Source organism: Micromesistius poutassou (genome assembly GCF_964030765.1).
Source record: "Micromesistius poutassou genome assembly, chromosome: 9".
Classification (NCBI taxonomy): domain Eukaryota; kingdom Metazoa; phylum Chordata; class Actinopteri; order Gadiformes; family Gadidae; genus Micromesistius; species Micromesistius poutassou.
The window spans coordinates 5,391,488-5,407,764 of record NC_140279.1 but is presented as its reverse complement, the minus strand read 5'-3'; the positions used below and the strand labels follow the sequence as shown (position 1 = coordinate 5,407,764).

At 42.8% G+C, this 16,277-nt stretch overlaps 1 protein-coding gene across 4 annotated transcripts in view; it reads left to right on the top strand.

Moving 5' to 3' along the window:
• The window catches only part of mcf2l2 (MCF.2 cell line derived transforming sequence-like 2), a 77,756-nt gene that overhangs the window by 39,775 nt on the left and 21,704 nt on the right, over positions 1-16,277 (top strand). For all 4 annotated transcript variants that reach the window (XM_084473178.1, XM_084473177.1, XM_084473176.1 and 1 more), the window contains exons 16-25: positions 3,581-3,647; positions 4,211-4,326; positions 5,378-5,447; positions 6,379-6,471; positions 6,958-7,050; positions 8,179-8,301; positions 9,642-9,722; positions 9,978-10,118; positions 10,418-10,510; positions 10,967-11,045. In XM_084473178.1, the coding sequence (XP_084329304.1) occupies positions 3,581-3,647; positions 4,211-4,326; positions 5,378-5,447; positions 6,379-6,471; positions 6,958-7,050; positions 8,179-8,301; positions 9,642-9,722; positions 9,978-10,118; positions 10,418-10,510; positions 10,967-11,045 (956 nt within the window). The remainder of the gene's footprint in view (positions 1-3,580; positions 3,648-4,210; positions 4,327-5,377; positions 5,448-6,378; positions 6,472-6,957; positions 7,051-8,178; positions 8,302-9,641; positions 9,723-9,977; positions 10,119-10,417; positions 10,511-10,966; positions 11,046-16,277) is intronic.

Here is a 16,277-nt window from a genome sequence, read left to right as displayed (position 1 = left end):
CATAAGCTGTAAGACTTGCGCATAGCCACAACCAGGCAGCAGCTGATCATACATAGATGATTGATCTTTGCCCAAAAGTCAGATCGGCCCACCGGGAATTGTCCCGGTCTTCCCGATTAGCCACTCCGGGCCTGGTCTCGTAACATCATTATCAGAATGCCAAACCAAATGTCCATATAAAACATGCATTCATGCCTTCTTGCAAAATGCAACAGGGTCGATGTAACAGCTGGCCTAGCACAAACCCTCAGATAATAGCAAAACTTTGACCTAACACAGTGACTGTGGTAGGTCAGTGGAGGTCTGACCACCACAGAAACTGCCGATGTCTGTTCTGTCCTTCACACAGAGCAGCACATTTTCAATAATGAGGGCAGCATGGGCCTAATAACATGTGGTTAAATCACACAATCAACTAGCATACACTACACATGAACTGTGAGCTACCTGCATTGAGATGTCTGCAGTTGAAAAATAAAGACAGCGTTGAGAGCCAAGAAGCCACAGGCACAATGGCTAGAACATAACAGGTAATACATTTTATTTTGCCCATTTATAGGAGTGTTATTTTCCACACATTTACATACATTATCACATTGATTCAAGCATACGTACATTGATAAAATATACATCCATACATGCTGTATGCATGTGTGCATATATGCATACGTGAATACATATGCCTACATACATGCCTGCATACGCCTGCATGCCTGCATGCGTACACTGTACTGTTTGAAGAGGTGGTTGATACGGATGATACAGTTTTTTTCTTAAATTGGCTGAGTTGTCGTGACATGGGGACATTCCAGATAAATGGGGAATTTTTTTAAAAATGTTTTCAGGATTTGCCTCAGGTAGCCCTTGGTGGACCAGTTGCTCAAGGATCAAATACATTTTTTAATTAAATACATAATGTCAATTTTATTTTTAATTATTTTTATGTATTTTGGTGACTGGATTGCCCCTTCAAATCCAGTCCCTTCCATGTCTTTTATTTTATTTACTGAGATGTGATCCTGGGTTTAAGCAGAACTACCCCCACCCCCCCCCCCCCCCCGCCCCCCCCGGGTATTGCCACACAGGGTTTGCTGTATCAGCAAGACTCGAAAAAACACAGCAGGCATATTGCAATGAAAGCATTCCAGGAATGCCAGGCATCTCAATCATTTGAATGGACATTTGAATGGACATGGACAAACGTACAGGGGGAGTGAGAGAGACGGAGAATGGGAGAGCTATAGATAGGGATGTTTTTTTTAGACATACACCATGACCAAAAATGAAAAACCCAGCAAAACTAAATACAATACAATACAAACAACTTTATTAATCCCACTAGGGGAAATTTGTTTGAGCACCTTGTTGTACACACAGTAACATACAAACAACAAATACACATACACCAGAGCTAAAAATAAGCTCTGGTGTATGTGTATTTGTTGATTGTAAACTAAGCTGTGAACCAACATTACTTATTGCCTTCTTCTACTTTTCCACTGTAAAACATTGACTTAAGTGATATTCATGTCAGGGAAGACGCTTCTATGGGACAGTGATTTAGATAATCATTATGTCCCAAACTGATGGCGACCACATAGGACACATAGGACCACATAGGAAACCTTTATATGATAATGGATTTCACACAGCTCCTGTCGACAGTTACTGTGTGTGTGTGTGTGTGTGTGTGTGTGTGTGTGTGTGTGTGTGCGTGTGCGTGTGTGTGTGTGCACTAATTATGGAAAGGTTATCTTTTAAAAGTGTCCATACCAACTACTGGTTACGAATGGCCAAGCCCGCCATTTTGGAGTAGTTTCCTCCCTGGTGTGTTTCTCTTGGCTACTATTTTTATAGTTTACTGGTGGGGCCGCAACAACTTCCACATGCTGGCTTCTGTAAACACCATTGTGTGCATTTCCCGCAACTGGGGGTGCTGGAGGGGTCGCCCATGGGTCGGAAGGGACACAGTGTAGAGGTTTTTGGAAATGGTTTGGTTGATGCACTTACCTCTCTGTGTTCATCATGTTTTCAACCTAGCTTTAGCTCAAATCCCCTCTCTCTTTCTCGATCGCCCCCTAACCACACTCCCCAACCTTAATGCTTCAGGCTGATGTATGTTTTGTGCTCTCGTCCCACCCCATCCCTCTCTCGTTCTCTCTCGTTCTCTCTCGGTCTCTCGCGCTCTGTCTCGCTCTCTCGCGCTCTCTCTCGCTCTCTCTCTCGCTCTCTCTCTCGCTCTCTCTCGCTCTCTCCTTCTTTGGCAGCCAAACACATTTAACCCTAAAAACACTGTAACACTGTACTATAGAGTCCCAGAACTGCCCCCCCACACGCACACACACACACACACACACACACACACACACACACACACACACACACACACACTGACACACACACACACACTGACACACACACACACACACACACACTGACACACAGTAGATGTACTCACCAAACAATTTGTAAGGGTGAGGGAGGTTTCACTACAGTTGAACCATTGAGCTGATCCCTGAGTGAACAGACCATGTGCTCTGGTAGAGCGCCAGCCCTTCTGTCCATGCAGCATTACAGGTCCATTTAGTCCTCATATCCCTCAGTGTAGTCCTGTCCTTCTGGGTTCTGCGGTCCCTGCGTCTGCTTTAGCGCCTCACATCCAGATGCTCTAGTTTCACACTTCTCACGCTCACGGCAGAGCCACGCAAGACCCACCTCCCCTTTTTCCGCTCTTTCCCGCTGGCCCGCCGACTAAACCCTACCCTCTCTCTTGTCATCAGTTTGCGTTGGAGTCCTTTCCTCTTTTTTTCACTTTTTCCATCAGTTCACTTTCCCCAACACTTCTCCTACTCTGTGCAGGGTCAGAGGCTTCTCATGTCTTTTCAACCAGTCCCCCCCCCCCCCCAGGTGGGAGTGGTTGAGGCTAAACCCCGCCCACTCTCCTCCCTCTCACTATGTATTTTAACCCCACCATTCCTGTCTGCCGCCTCCCCCACCGTGAGTCACAAATCATGCTAGTGAGTGAGTGAGTATTAGTTAGTGAGTTAGTTAGCTAGTAAGTTAGTAGAGGTATACAAATCCTTTTCACGCCTTCAACGTTTTTTCCTCCGTCTTAGTGAATGATTTTCTAAAGAACAGAGTTTGACCACCAGGAATGATACATATGTAATGTAAAAGAAACAGCTGGAGACGTTTATATACTGTAGGTGGTCATTTTCTTTCCGCTTTGTGGCTTTGTGCAGCAGCAGCTCCTAGCAACAGTGCCAATGAACAAGGAAAGGCCCAATCAGAGGTTATTAGATTTAAAAGGACATTTTTAACAGGTTGCTCATGGCATTTGGTGTGTTTTTTTAAGACCTACCGACATGTGAGAAATCTTAGTTTCCTTAAGTTATATATATCTAAGTATGTTATCAGAATATCAGCCAGGAAGAACAACACCCACACAACTATCGGATTACATTTGATAATGAAGTACAGAGTGAATTCTCTCTCTCTCTCTCTCTCTCTCTCTCTCTCTCTCTCTCTCTCTCTCTCTCTCTCTCTCTCTCTCTCTCTCTCTCTCTGATTCTCCTTCCAGACACATCATGACAGAGCTGATTGAAACCGAGCGGCTGTATGTTGAGGAGTTACAAAGCATCATGGAGGTGACGTTTTGCCTTGTTCTTTACATACTCTGTACTGCAACAGACCTTATCTACCTAGTGGACCTTGGTTAACCGGGTGGGGAAACCTTCCAGATTATTTTGAAACCATGACAAATGCATGCATTATTTTTAGTTCTGCATTACAAGGTAACTCCACCCAACTTACCAATGAATAAGGTCTCATTTATAGGTAAAGATTAATATTATTCATATTGAACACCCAGGGTATGCCTAGAGATGGCCCTTTGCTTCTCATACCTCATAGTTTGTACAATAATGACCATTATACGATCACTGCTTCTGATTTGGTTAACTTTGTGCCCCTCCTGTTAACTAATATCCAGTCAGAAACATTTTTAGAACCTTAGTTTTCATCTTATTCTATTGTTATTCCCATCCATGGCGAGAACTCCCTCCATTCCCCCCTCCCCTCCGCCAACACACACGTTTTTCTATCTTCGTTATCTCCCTTCCAAATCCCACCTAAACCCCTCCATTCTAGCACCCCATATGTATGACCCCCCCCCCCCCCCCTAATTCCGGGGGCCATCTCTGTGTTGCAGGGCTACTTTTCCGAGCTGGATAACTCTGAGCTCAGCCACCTCATCCCTCCCTCGCTGGAGAACAAGCGGGACGTGCTGTTCGGCAACCTGCCAGAGATTTATGAATTCCACAATAGGTGAGTGTCGGTGCATATTTTTGTGATTGACTCTGTATTAGTCTGAGGCCATAAAAATGAGCCACAAGCTTTAAATTCTCGGTACATAAACTTTTAGCAAGTGGCCATATAACATCCGTTAATTGATTTGCCATTTAAATCACTTCAAACATTCCCAGCGAATGCAGTGGAATGCGTTAATGTATTTGGTCACACAAGACAGCAGCGCCATATCCCAGAATGCAACTCGGTTCTCTCAGACCCCACGGCCGTTTAGAAATGGACCACTTGTGCGCGTCGATGCAAAGTTCAGGAGGCTGACACGACATTTACAGAGGAACATTTTGAACACAACCATGTTTTATTAAGCAAGGCGCAAAGATACAGCTAAATAAATGATACAAGTCTGATAATCAGAGAGAGAGAGAGAGGGAGAGGGAGAGGGAGAGGGAGAGATCGAGATCTGAGAGTTTTGGTCAACATCAGGTGAATGTAGTTTAGCCCACTCAAAACCATGGGGTCATCACAGGGCTAACACAGAGTCTATGCTTTGAACATCCAGTAAGTAACACATGGATGGAATCTTTGGGCCTGGGATTGGCCAAAATAGGTATTGGTTATAGACTGGGGAGAATGTGTGTGTGTGTGTGTGTGTGTGTGTGTGTTTGTGTCTGGTTCAGTAGTTTTGTTCAATAGGAGCCCACATTCTCTCTCTCTCTATCTCTCCATCGCTCTCTTTTCTTTTACTTCCTCTTTCTCTCTCTCTCTCGCGCGTGTGCGTGCGCACAGAAACATATATGGCTGATGGCTTTGCCTTGGTTAGGTGGGTCATGCACAGTATGTGTCTGTGTACAGTAGTACACGTATTTGGTAGACTGTGGTAGAACGTAGGCCTATCTACAGCACCAAGAGTGCTGCTCAATGCTTTAGTGTCACCATCAGATCTCTCTACAGGAAATGGTTTAGTCTCTCATTCATTCTGATAATAATTTTCTAGTTAGTTGTGCACATATTGTCATGGCCTGATTGAAGTCCATCTTGTAAGGATGACATGTGTGTGACTGAAATGCAGGACATTTCTGAAGGAGCTGGAGAACTGTGAAGAGAAGCCAGAGTTAGTGGGGACCTGCTTTCTGAAAAGGGTGAGGAAAACGAAAGAACTATCAGCACTACTCTAGTTCAATCAAAGCATGTTATGCTGCGTGCAAAACAACACACAACTTTCGCAACCAACCTGGAGAAATGTAATGGATGCCAGTAAGGATCAGAAGAACATGTCTGTATTTGTAATGCTTAGTGAAACAAGTTAAGCCTATACAATAATGAAAGATATTTGTTGGGGAGTAAACACCATTATCATCCTAGCATGATAATTTGTCAATCAGGCTCAGTCTGAAAACATACTTCAGCAGAGGCTTTTCTTTACATTTCATGAATGTTTTATACATCAACATGTCCAACACAGCATAACAAAGACAGCATAACAAAGACAAGCCCTCTCAGTGAGCTTGTGTGATTACATGCTTATTAGCCATTGATGACCATTTAGCCTTAATTTGTCACAACAAGTCCAATCAGCCAGTAAGGTATTCGGCTAGTCCGGTTTGGATCCATGTGGGTGCCAAATATCCAGCTATAACTTGCCAGCAAAGTATGTAAGATTGTCTAAACATGTATATGCTTCCCGTCATCTGGTTAGCATACCCGGAGTATTCCAAAACCTGGAGACAAAACCACATGTAGACCTACAGCGAGTAGAGCGGGGTTGGCATGATTCCAGACACACTCAAGACTCAGCTGTTATTTAGTCTGTCTTAATTTTTGATTCCTCTGGATATATATATATATATATATATATTATTCTTGTTAATGATATCTTGACTTCCGTTCCTCTGTTACTAATAATATCCTTGACTTCCGAGAATTTCCGCCTAAATGTCTACAAACATACTGTACATTTATATTCTAATAATGGCATATGCTTGCAGCTTCTCAATTGTACATGTAAACATAACCTCTGATTATGTTTACATTGCCCTTCGCCGTCTGAGGTTAAACCATCTCTGTCAACAGAAAGAAGAGCTTCAGGTGTATGAGAAGTACTGTCAGAATAAACCTCGATCAGAGGTCCTCTGGAGGCAGTGTGGAGACAGTCTATTCTTTCAGGTAAGTCACACTCAGACACACACAGGAACAAACACACGCAAGCAGGCATACGTGCACACACACACGCACATACACACAAACGCTCACTCAGGCGCGCATTTCGCAGGGAGACACACACACACACACACACACACACACACACGCCACACGCATGCAAATACACACACGCACACACACCCACGCACAAGGAAAGACGCACACACATACATGCACACGCACACACACACGCACACACACACACACACACACAAACACACAGAGTGATACCGTTGAAATTTATTTCTGTAATGGAACTGATAAGACGGCCACATTATAATTAAGGCACAGATAAAACAAGTGGAACACAGAGGCTGAACTACATCATACAAAGGCAATGACGACTTTGACATTGTAGGGTAGAATGATGAACACAATTCCGCGGTACCATTATGTGTTGATGTCATATCTTGATCGTGTGTATTCATGTTTGATGTTCGTGACAAACAGGAGTGTCAGAAGAAGCTGGATCACAAGCTCTCGCTGGATGCGTATCTACTGAAGCCGGTGCAGCGCATCACAAAATACCAGCTCCTGCTAAAGGCAATGACACACTGTTACTAATGCACTTCCACTCTCACACTCTCTCCACTCCCCCTCTCTCATTGGGTAAAATCTGTGAAAAATGTTTTTCTTAACAGACAACATAAATGCTACTCTGCTCATTCGGCAGATAATTGTCCATGAAAACTTGATGTAAAATGTATTGTTTAGTGTGGTCAGAAAAAGTACAATTTGGGAATTGGAACTTATCTTTGATGCAAATGGCAGAATCCACTGAACCGCCTCCACAGTAATAGGGAGCATCCTGTCTGGATCCTGTCTGTAGAACACTTAGGACCACACAGCATAGCTCTGTATCCATGCAGTTGTTTTTCTACTAATTAAGTTAACAGTCTTAACTTAATAACCCCTCTTGTTAGCTCTGCAGACACCACTATCAATTATTAACTCGCCCAGTTTCCTATTTCCTCCATTCTACCCTCCTTGGTTTTATTCCTGAGTCTGTTTTTCCTTCTTAGGGCCGAGTTTATTCACCCTTAAAGGCCCCCACAGCCTCTCCACTTTCACCCTCTGATTCAGCTCGTTCCTCCTCAAAAACACATTAGTGGTTTGGGTAATTGAACATCGCGCCGCACCATGACAACCAGAGATAAAGTCAGCAGATTACACCCTGGACATAACGCCTCTCATTCACCGCTTGCTTGTGCCTTCTAATTTGGTTCTCCCAAGGACTAGTGTTTTATGGGGTTAAGTGTGGTGTCAGAATCGAAGCGAAGGATGCCGCTGTAAGTATGGGAGCAGCTCGCAGGCTCATAGGGCTCGAGTGTAGAAGAGAGTGTGTCGTAAAGAGGATGAATGCGCGGCAAGATGAAAGCTTTTCAAGGTTAGGAAGGCTTGCGGGAAGGAGCTGCGAATGTTTAGTTCAGAGTTAGCTATAGAAAGATAGTTACCTCAATAACATTTGGTTGTCCCAGCAGCATACAATAATGCAAATAAAAACATCTATAAACGGCAACAATGGGAACAAAATGACGTACAAACAAATGAACCTATTTGTATTAATATGAACCTCAGTATATGTGCAATGAAAATGCAGGATTTATTTGAAGTACAGTGGTGCAGTGTGAATGCCCATTGACATTGGTGGTGTGTCTCTACGTTGTCCAGGAGATGCTGAAGTGCAGCAAGGGGGAGGGCACGGTGGAGCTGGAGGAGGCCCTGGCCACCATGCTGGACATCATCAAGTCTGTCAACGACTCCATGCACCAGATAGCCATCACAGGCTTTGAGGTAAGAGCCCTGGGCTACAGCTTCTTGTCCCTCCCTCCCTCCCTCGGCTGAACTGAGAAAGGGATGAAATGGTTCAATGACCAGGACGTCTTATTAGGGTCGGTTTGATTTTTAATTCAAAATAAAACGAGGCAAGGCTTTTCACTGATAGTAATACTATATTTCAATTAAAGTCCATTCATATGTTTATATTTGTATCATATATCTGGATATAAATTGAAAAGTTATTAATTGAAGAGATGAGTAATGATTGTATTTCCTGGGAATAGTTAACAATTGTTAACTAATAGTATAAATCCCCTAACCAAACAGTGTAGCCTTGGCCGTTCTTAAGCGATCAGTTGGAGGTCAGCAGACAATGTTCTGGAGTTGTATCATGCATCAGATGGTGACATGGTGCCTGTGTCAATATTGGAGGCACACATTGGAGGAACGTTGAGCAAGACATTTTTGAATCTGTTAACTATGCACATAAAAACATTTTATAGGGTTACGCAAACCCTGAAATCCCATATTTTCACGTAATAATGGCCTTGTTCGGGTCTTGTGAAGTGTCTGTGAAATTTTTTGTGTCATTTTTTACGGAAATATATCAAATTGTTAAACGGGAGGAAATTCTCTTTTAATATACATGAATTCTGCTACTCCCGGCTAAAATTGCAGAGTGTACGTTTTATATTGGTTGCAAAGTGTTCAAGCGATTGTGACGTGGGCTGTGATAACGTTTGATAAAGGCCCCCGTATTTGACCCTATCAAACCCATTTACGACTCAAGTGACCACATTTCTTTGGAACTCGTTAGGGGATCTTCTACACACACACGCACGCACGCACACACCCGCAAAAGCACAAGCACACACTTTGACTCATATTCGCATCAAGGCTAATCCCCATGATGCCCGCAGACATCATGGGGATTAGCATTTAGTTTCAACGCACCTAATGGTGTGTCTATCTTCTCAATCTATCCAAATCATCCACATAGACACACAACCACACCCTTCCCTGTCCTCTCTGAATCCCTCCTTTACAATAACGACCCAACGTTTCAATAGATGTTGTTTCAAAGGCCCGGGTCCCCTCCCTCTACTTCCTGTGATTTTTGTTTGTCCCCTCTGTCACAGGAAAACATCACAGTGCCCCCAAGCGTGGTTTGTCCAATCTAAGCGTGTGTGTGTGTGTGTGTGTGTGTGCGTGGGTCTGTGTTCATATGTGTGTGTGTTTGGCCTAACACACCAATCATCTTCCATGGGAGGATCAGTTGATAGCTCAGCCCATTGCTTTTGTTGACCTTGAACCATCTCGCTGTCTCTAACCACTGAGTCGCTGTCTTCCAACAGGGGAACCTGAGTGAGCTGGGCAAGCTACTGATGCAGGGCTCCTTCAACGTCTGGACAGACCACAAGAGGGGCCACAGCAAGGTTAGGGTTTGATGTCCCCCAGCACACAAGAGACACTGCATAGTCACGGGCCGCTGAGACACTTGGAATGAAGAAAGATGGACGGACAGACAGAGCTAGATAAAACGGACTCACATGAATTTAAATCCGGACAACGAGACAGACCAACAGACTGATGGACTAAAAGGACAGACAGACTGCTGGACACACCGAGGGGCGTACAGGCAGACGAGACTGACAGACAGACAGAGTGGCTGACCATTCGCTTGGTTTCAGGTGAAGGACCTGGCCAGGTTCAAGCCCATGCAGAGACACTTGTTCCTGTACAACAAGATGCTGCTGTTCTGCAAGAAGAGAGAGGAGACCACCGATGGACATGACAAGACCCCGTCCTACGGCTTCAAACACACCCTCAAGGTCAGACAGAGAGGGAGGCAGAGAGGGAGAGAGAGAGAGAGAGATAACGTGTGTGAGTGTGGGATTGCACTGTATGTATGCTGTTGCCATGCATGTTTCTTACCACACATCTCTGAGCAGGTACATGTGTTTTCTTAGAGATCCTGAATCCTGAATGTCCATGACTTTATGTTATGATTCCTGATATGACATTTAATACATTTTAATATGGTTCATATTCTTTGATTCCTGGGTTGATGCATAGGTGCCCTGGCCGACAGTTTTATGAATGAATCAATGTTGTTCTTGTTTTTGTATAGATGAGTAGTGTGGGAATCACAGAGAATGTGAAAGGCGACATCAAGAAGTTTGAGGTGTGGTACAACGGCAGGGAGGAGGTCTACATTATCCAGGTATGTCTTCATTTTATAAGGCTCAATTTATCCAAATGACTTCCATAAGTTTTCTGACGTAAAGCCCTCATTGCTCAGTTCTTATAAAAGAACAATGCTTTGCTTTATATGTGCATTTTGTGCATCAGTTGTGTTTTAGTCATTGTACAACGCATTTAACGCATACACATTAGTGAGTTAAATCAAGATGCAACTACACTAATAATGTGCATTATTACAGATGGTAATATACTATATGACTATATAAAGTATGAGGTTAGTGTCAGTTTGTATATTTCATAAACAGTGAGGTGCAGTGACTATCTTGGCCTCATGAGGGCAGTGTTGCACTGCAATGCTCACCATGCGCAAGCCAAGTGTAAAGATGCACTTTTCCGTCTGATGTGATGATTTATTGGGCGTATGTGTGTTTGTATGCCCGCGTGCACGTGCATGCATGCATTTGTCTTTCCCCAGGCTTCCTCTATGGATGTGAAAAATATGTGGGTGTCGGAGATCCGTAAAGTTCTGACAGGCCAGCTTGAGGCGTGCAGAGGTATTAATAAACTGGACACACACACGCTCACGTATGCATGCACACACACACACACACACTCACTCTCACACAAACACACACAGTCACTGGAGAGTACCCCATTCCCTTGCGTATTTTTTATTTTGCGCTAGAATCTCACTTGATGTCAGACTAAACTTATTGAACTTACTGAAGTAACTATAACCAGATGCTAGACACCACACATTTAGAGTAAAGTTAAAATGTTTTCAAGAAAAAATCGATGGTATCTAATCTATTAGCTTACTTCTTTTGTTCCATATTAGTTTCCTTTCCATTATGTATAGGGCAGAACAATTGCAATAAGAACAATTTCCGCTGGCATCAGTCTAGCAATCTGCATCTGTAAATGATAGCTCAATATAATTAGAATACAGACACTGAAACCATACTGCATCCCTTAAGGGTAACAGTGGCTATGTTGTATTGAGAGCAGAGTACGGCTACACAAACATGTGGTCGTGCAACAACAACTCTGAAAATGATCTCAAAAGTCGGACCAATGATGTCAATGGTACGGGATATGCGTTCTCCATTGAACTGATTTGGAAATCAGATGTAAATGGTCCAACTTCAGAGTTCCTGTTCCAGATGGCAGTTTTTCCACATGTTTATGAAGCAGAAGTTAGAGGTAGCCCAGACGGCGTTTAACCTTTAAGCTACCTAACACATTTTCTGCCTTAGTTTACTTTTCAAATGTGTTGCCATGCGATCAGGATTTTATCCCACTGTAATTTCCTAATTATATCCTCAGATGCATTATAGTGTTTATTCTATGATACACAAAGGTGGTAGTATGTTAAGCTTAAAACTGTTAAAACTGTTAAATGGTTTTGTCTTGTCAAAACTGCTCAGTATCAGAATTCGTTCAGATTCTTTCTTTCAAATTCCTACATTATGGGACATTTAAAAAAAATGTATGGCTGGTTTGTTCCTGTTAGGTGAAACATCTTAACTCTCTGACTGATATGTCAGGAAAATGGATTTTCGAGTAATATTGTTTTACTTTGTGTTGTGAAATATATAATTTATGTGTAAAACAACCATTGGAACATAGAACAAATCAAATGTACAAACTTTTGTTTGTTTCTAACTATTTATTCAGAGTTATTGGTTTGCAATTCTATAAAAAAAATTTGTGTTGAGTTAAGGGGAGCAACATTGCCAATCCCCAAGGGTTGTGCCGCGAGTAGTTTACAACTAGAACAAAATAGACTGCATAAAGTGTGCCACAGATGGAGGCAGGCAGTTAAACTATCAAAACATATTGGATTTGGTCATTTACAAGAAATCCTGACATCTATTATCATTTATCTGAAAGCAAGTATTGGTGTTCAAACATAAATATGATCTAAATATGCTTTGAATGAATGATATCATTATTTAGATGTTGTTTATATACATTTTTATCTATGTGTTACCTAAAGTTTCTATTTAGTTTATAGTTTGTAGTAGTTTATATTTGTAGCTTTTATGGAGCAATAGTCATGTTTCAACTTTAAAACTGTAGCACAAAATGCTACATTTCATCATTAACTATAATTATTAGCAACATATGGGCAGAACTGGACCTAAACTTACTCTTCATTTTAATCTCTCTCTCTCTCTCTCTCTCTCTCTCTCTCTCTCTCTCTCTCTCTCTCTCTCTCTCTCTCTCTCTCTCTCTCTCTCGTTCTGCCCAAACATCTGTCGCCCACTGTTCCACTCTGACAGACAGTTAAACCACCCTATGTGAATCCTACACTCTGCTCCACTGGCAATTGGTGTGTGCTGGTCTGTCTGTATGTCTTTGGGTATAGGTGTAGTAGGAGTTGTGTGTGTGTGTGTGTGTGTGTGTGTGTGTGTGTGTGTGTGTGTGTGTGTGTGTGTGTGTGTGTGTGTGTGTGTGCGTGCGTGCGTGCGTGTGTGAGAGAGAGAGAGAATTTAGGATTTACACCTATGGCGAGAAATTAAATGGGGGCAGAAGGGATGGTGAGCAAGGGAATGAAATTGGTCTGTGAAAGAGGAGGAGGAGGAGATTGAGAGTGAGAGTGAGTGAGGGAGAGAGTGAGTGAGTGTGAGAGTGAGAAAGAGAAAGAGAGAGAGTTTGCTTGCGGGTGTGACTTGTCCTTATGAGAAAGTAATGTAGAAATGGAGCTGAAACACTCCTCAGTCTTTGTATCCATCATGTCCAGAAGAGACAGGCAGACAGGAGAAAGAGAAGCACAGAGCATAATACCTATGACAGGGCAACTCGATGGAGAGGAAGTATTAAGCATTTAAAATGACATGATAGCCCTGTAGGTGCAATTCGCCTCAATTTCCAAGGTGAATTGCAACCACATGACATGTCTGTATGGAGTCCATTTTAAAATGTCTTAGTTTCTTCCATATGAATCGGTTTAAAGGGGACATATTATACCACCAGGTGTGAGTGTGATTAGCCGTTACAAGCCTTTTTGAAAATCTGCGTCTTCTGACATCACTAGTGGGCGTGTCCACCTAGATGTGTGTGAGATAGATCAGTCTACCAGCCTACCTATCTATCCAGCACACATCTAGGTGGACACGCCCACTAGTGATGTCAGAAGACGCAGATTTTCAAAACGGCTTGTAACTGCTAAGCACACTCACACCTGGTGGTATAATATGTCCCCTTTAAGTGATTAGAGGCCGATACACATTTATAACAGAGGTGTAATAGTAGGGGCTAACACAGGTGTATCGCATTATGTTAATTAATGGGCACTGGCATGCCTACGGATCTATAATTAACTTAATGAGCAGCATCTGGTTTCACCCCTACTATTACTCTGTGGTAAAGGCCCGTTGGCCACTGCGTTGGATGGTGGTTGGAGCGAGGAGTTAAGGGTGAACATCTTAAAATGGTTTTCTTTGAGCTGCCCACCACATGATCCCTTTAAAGGTGACCTATACCACCAGGTGTGAGTGTGATTAGCTATTACAAGCCGTTTTGAAAATCTGCCTCTGGTGGTAAAATATGTCACCTTTAAGCTAACTTGGGTTGTGCGAAAAGGAAACTTGGAAAGAGTTCAACTTCCATAGGGTAATAGAAAGACCCCATCTTTTTGCACCTCACTGAAAAGCAATCCGTGGGCTCAACTTTATAAAGGAATCGGGTTCTTCCGGCTGCCCCTCCGACACCCACAATCGCCAAGGATAAGGCTCCAGCCCCACACTAAACCTTGCCCCGGAATAAATGGGCAGAGAAGATGAATGTGTGACGGTTTTAAGTGTGTTTTATAAAAAACACTTAGGGCCGCTTATGGTTCCTTCAATTGGCATGGGAGCTCAGAGAGAAGTGTGTGTGTGTGTGTGTGTGTGTGTGTGTGTGTGTGTGTGTGTGTGTGTGTGTGTGTGTGTGTGTGTGTGTGTGTGTGTGTGTGGTGTATGAGGAGCGAATGGAGGTGGAGGCAGAGTTTGATGGTTGATTTGTTTCTTAAAAGATTGAGGGGAGGGTGTCTATGGATGCATCAGTGTGTGAAGAGAAGGATGGACGACAAGCCAGTGCAGGGTGAATAAAATGAGCGTTATATGGTTGTGGGGGATAGATTGATGGTCTGATCCCATTGTTTTATCGTTTGGTTAAAGGAGGTTGAAACTGACTACATGCTCGTCCCTACCTCCTCCGCATTGATGCTTTTTTCGACTGTAACCACAAGATGCGATTGCTGACAAAAATATGAGATATGAATTTAAGCGTACGCCTATATTAAAGGCAAATTCCTGCTCTGTTGGGCGCCATAGCGTCAGTTAACATGTTGATAGCAGAAGTATTAGAATATATAAGAAGGAACATCCTGTACAGAACAACTAATTAGTAGATACTTTTAGCAATTTAGCAAAACTCATTTCCAGGAACATTTCTGATAGGTATGTGTTCAAAGTCACTTCCTCACAGCAGCTGTGTTGTTTCAGGTAGGCTCTCACAGAGGGACTGTTCATTAATCCATTCTTTTGCCAGGTGTTCCCTCTAATTACTTTAAACAAGTGACACCTGATTGATGATTAGTTGAATCAAAATGAGTTATTTGGAAAAAGAAGTGGAGAACCTAGAGAACGCTTTGCGATTATGCTTTGTATCGCTGCAACTATAAGGCCGGGGACAGTTATTATGAACCTTTTGACTGCTCAGAGAAATTCCCCTTTAAGATCTATTCATTGACAGACCGAATCAGATCCATCATTCTGCCAGGCAGGGATGACCTTGTCATAAACGTCAAGGTAGCCCTTACAAATGTGTCACACACAATATCCATAGGGCAGCAAGCGCACAACCTGCCTTGGATATGTTGATACACACGCAGGCCTGTATGCTGGTACGGGACATGTCGGGTTACTCCATGCTGAGCGTGCAACCCTGCAGAATTTTAATTGGCTCCCAAGAACAGGAAGTGACAAGCTAGATCCTTCAGCAAACCTATTTGGTGTTTGGCTTGTGCGAGCTCTTCTTGAAAAAAATGGATAAAAACGTCTCGTCCACAGATTATTTTGGCTGGCTCTACTTCAGTCATTTATCAGACCCTTCTCCCATGCCATGCAATACTTTGTTTGCACTGCCCTAACCCCAGTTAAAGGTGACATATTATACCAGGTGTGAATATGATGAAAATGAAAAAAAAAATGAAAATCTGCTTCTTCTGACATCCACCTAGATGTGTGCTGGATAGATGAGTAAAGTTTGCTACAGTCCACTGGGTAGGCTGGTAGACTGATCTATCCAGCACACATCTAGGTGGACATGCCCACTTGTGATGTCAGAAGAGGCCGCGTTTCAAAATGGCTTGTAACGCCTAATCACACTCACACCTGGTGGCATAATATGTCACCTTTAAGCTTGGGACTGATGTCCTATATTGTGGTTTCATAACGGATAGTTCACTTTAAAGCTGTGGTTGTAACAGAGTAACCGAATAATCGTACAGTCAAACTGTGGCCACTGCAACATCCTTGTGATTGTTGTCCGGTTATGCAATTTAACTACATGATAGCTAGCATGGCAAGATCATCATTATTCTCTAAAAGAAACAGGCAATTTCATACATTGTCACAAATATAATATATTTTTGGATTTTAGAATGCAATTTTCCTTGGAAGATAACGATTTCTAGATTAATTTACCACCTGCTTACTTTTAGATATAAATAGGCTCCTTCCTGGCAGCTGTAAATTTTTACTTTAAAGAACACTTGCTTAATGGTTCAATTTTCCAGC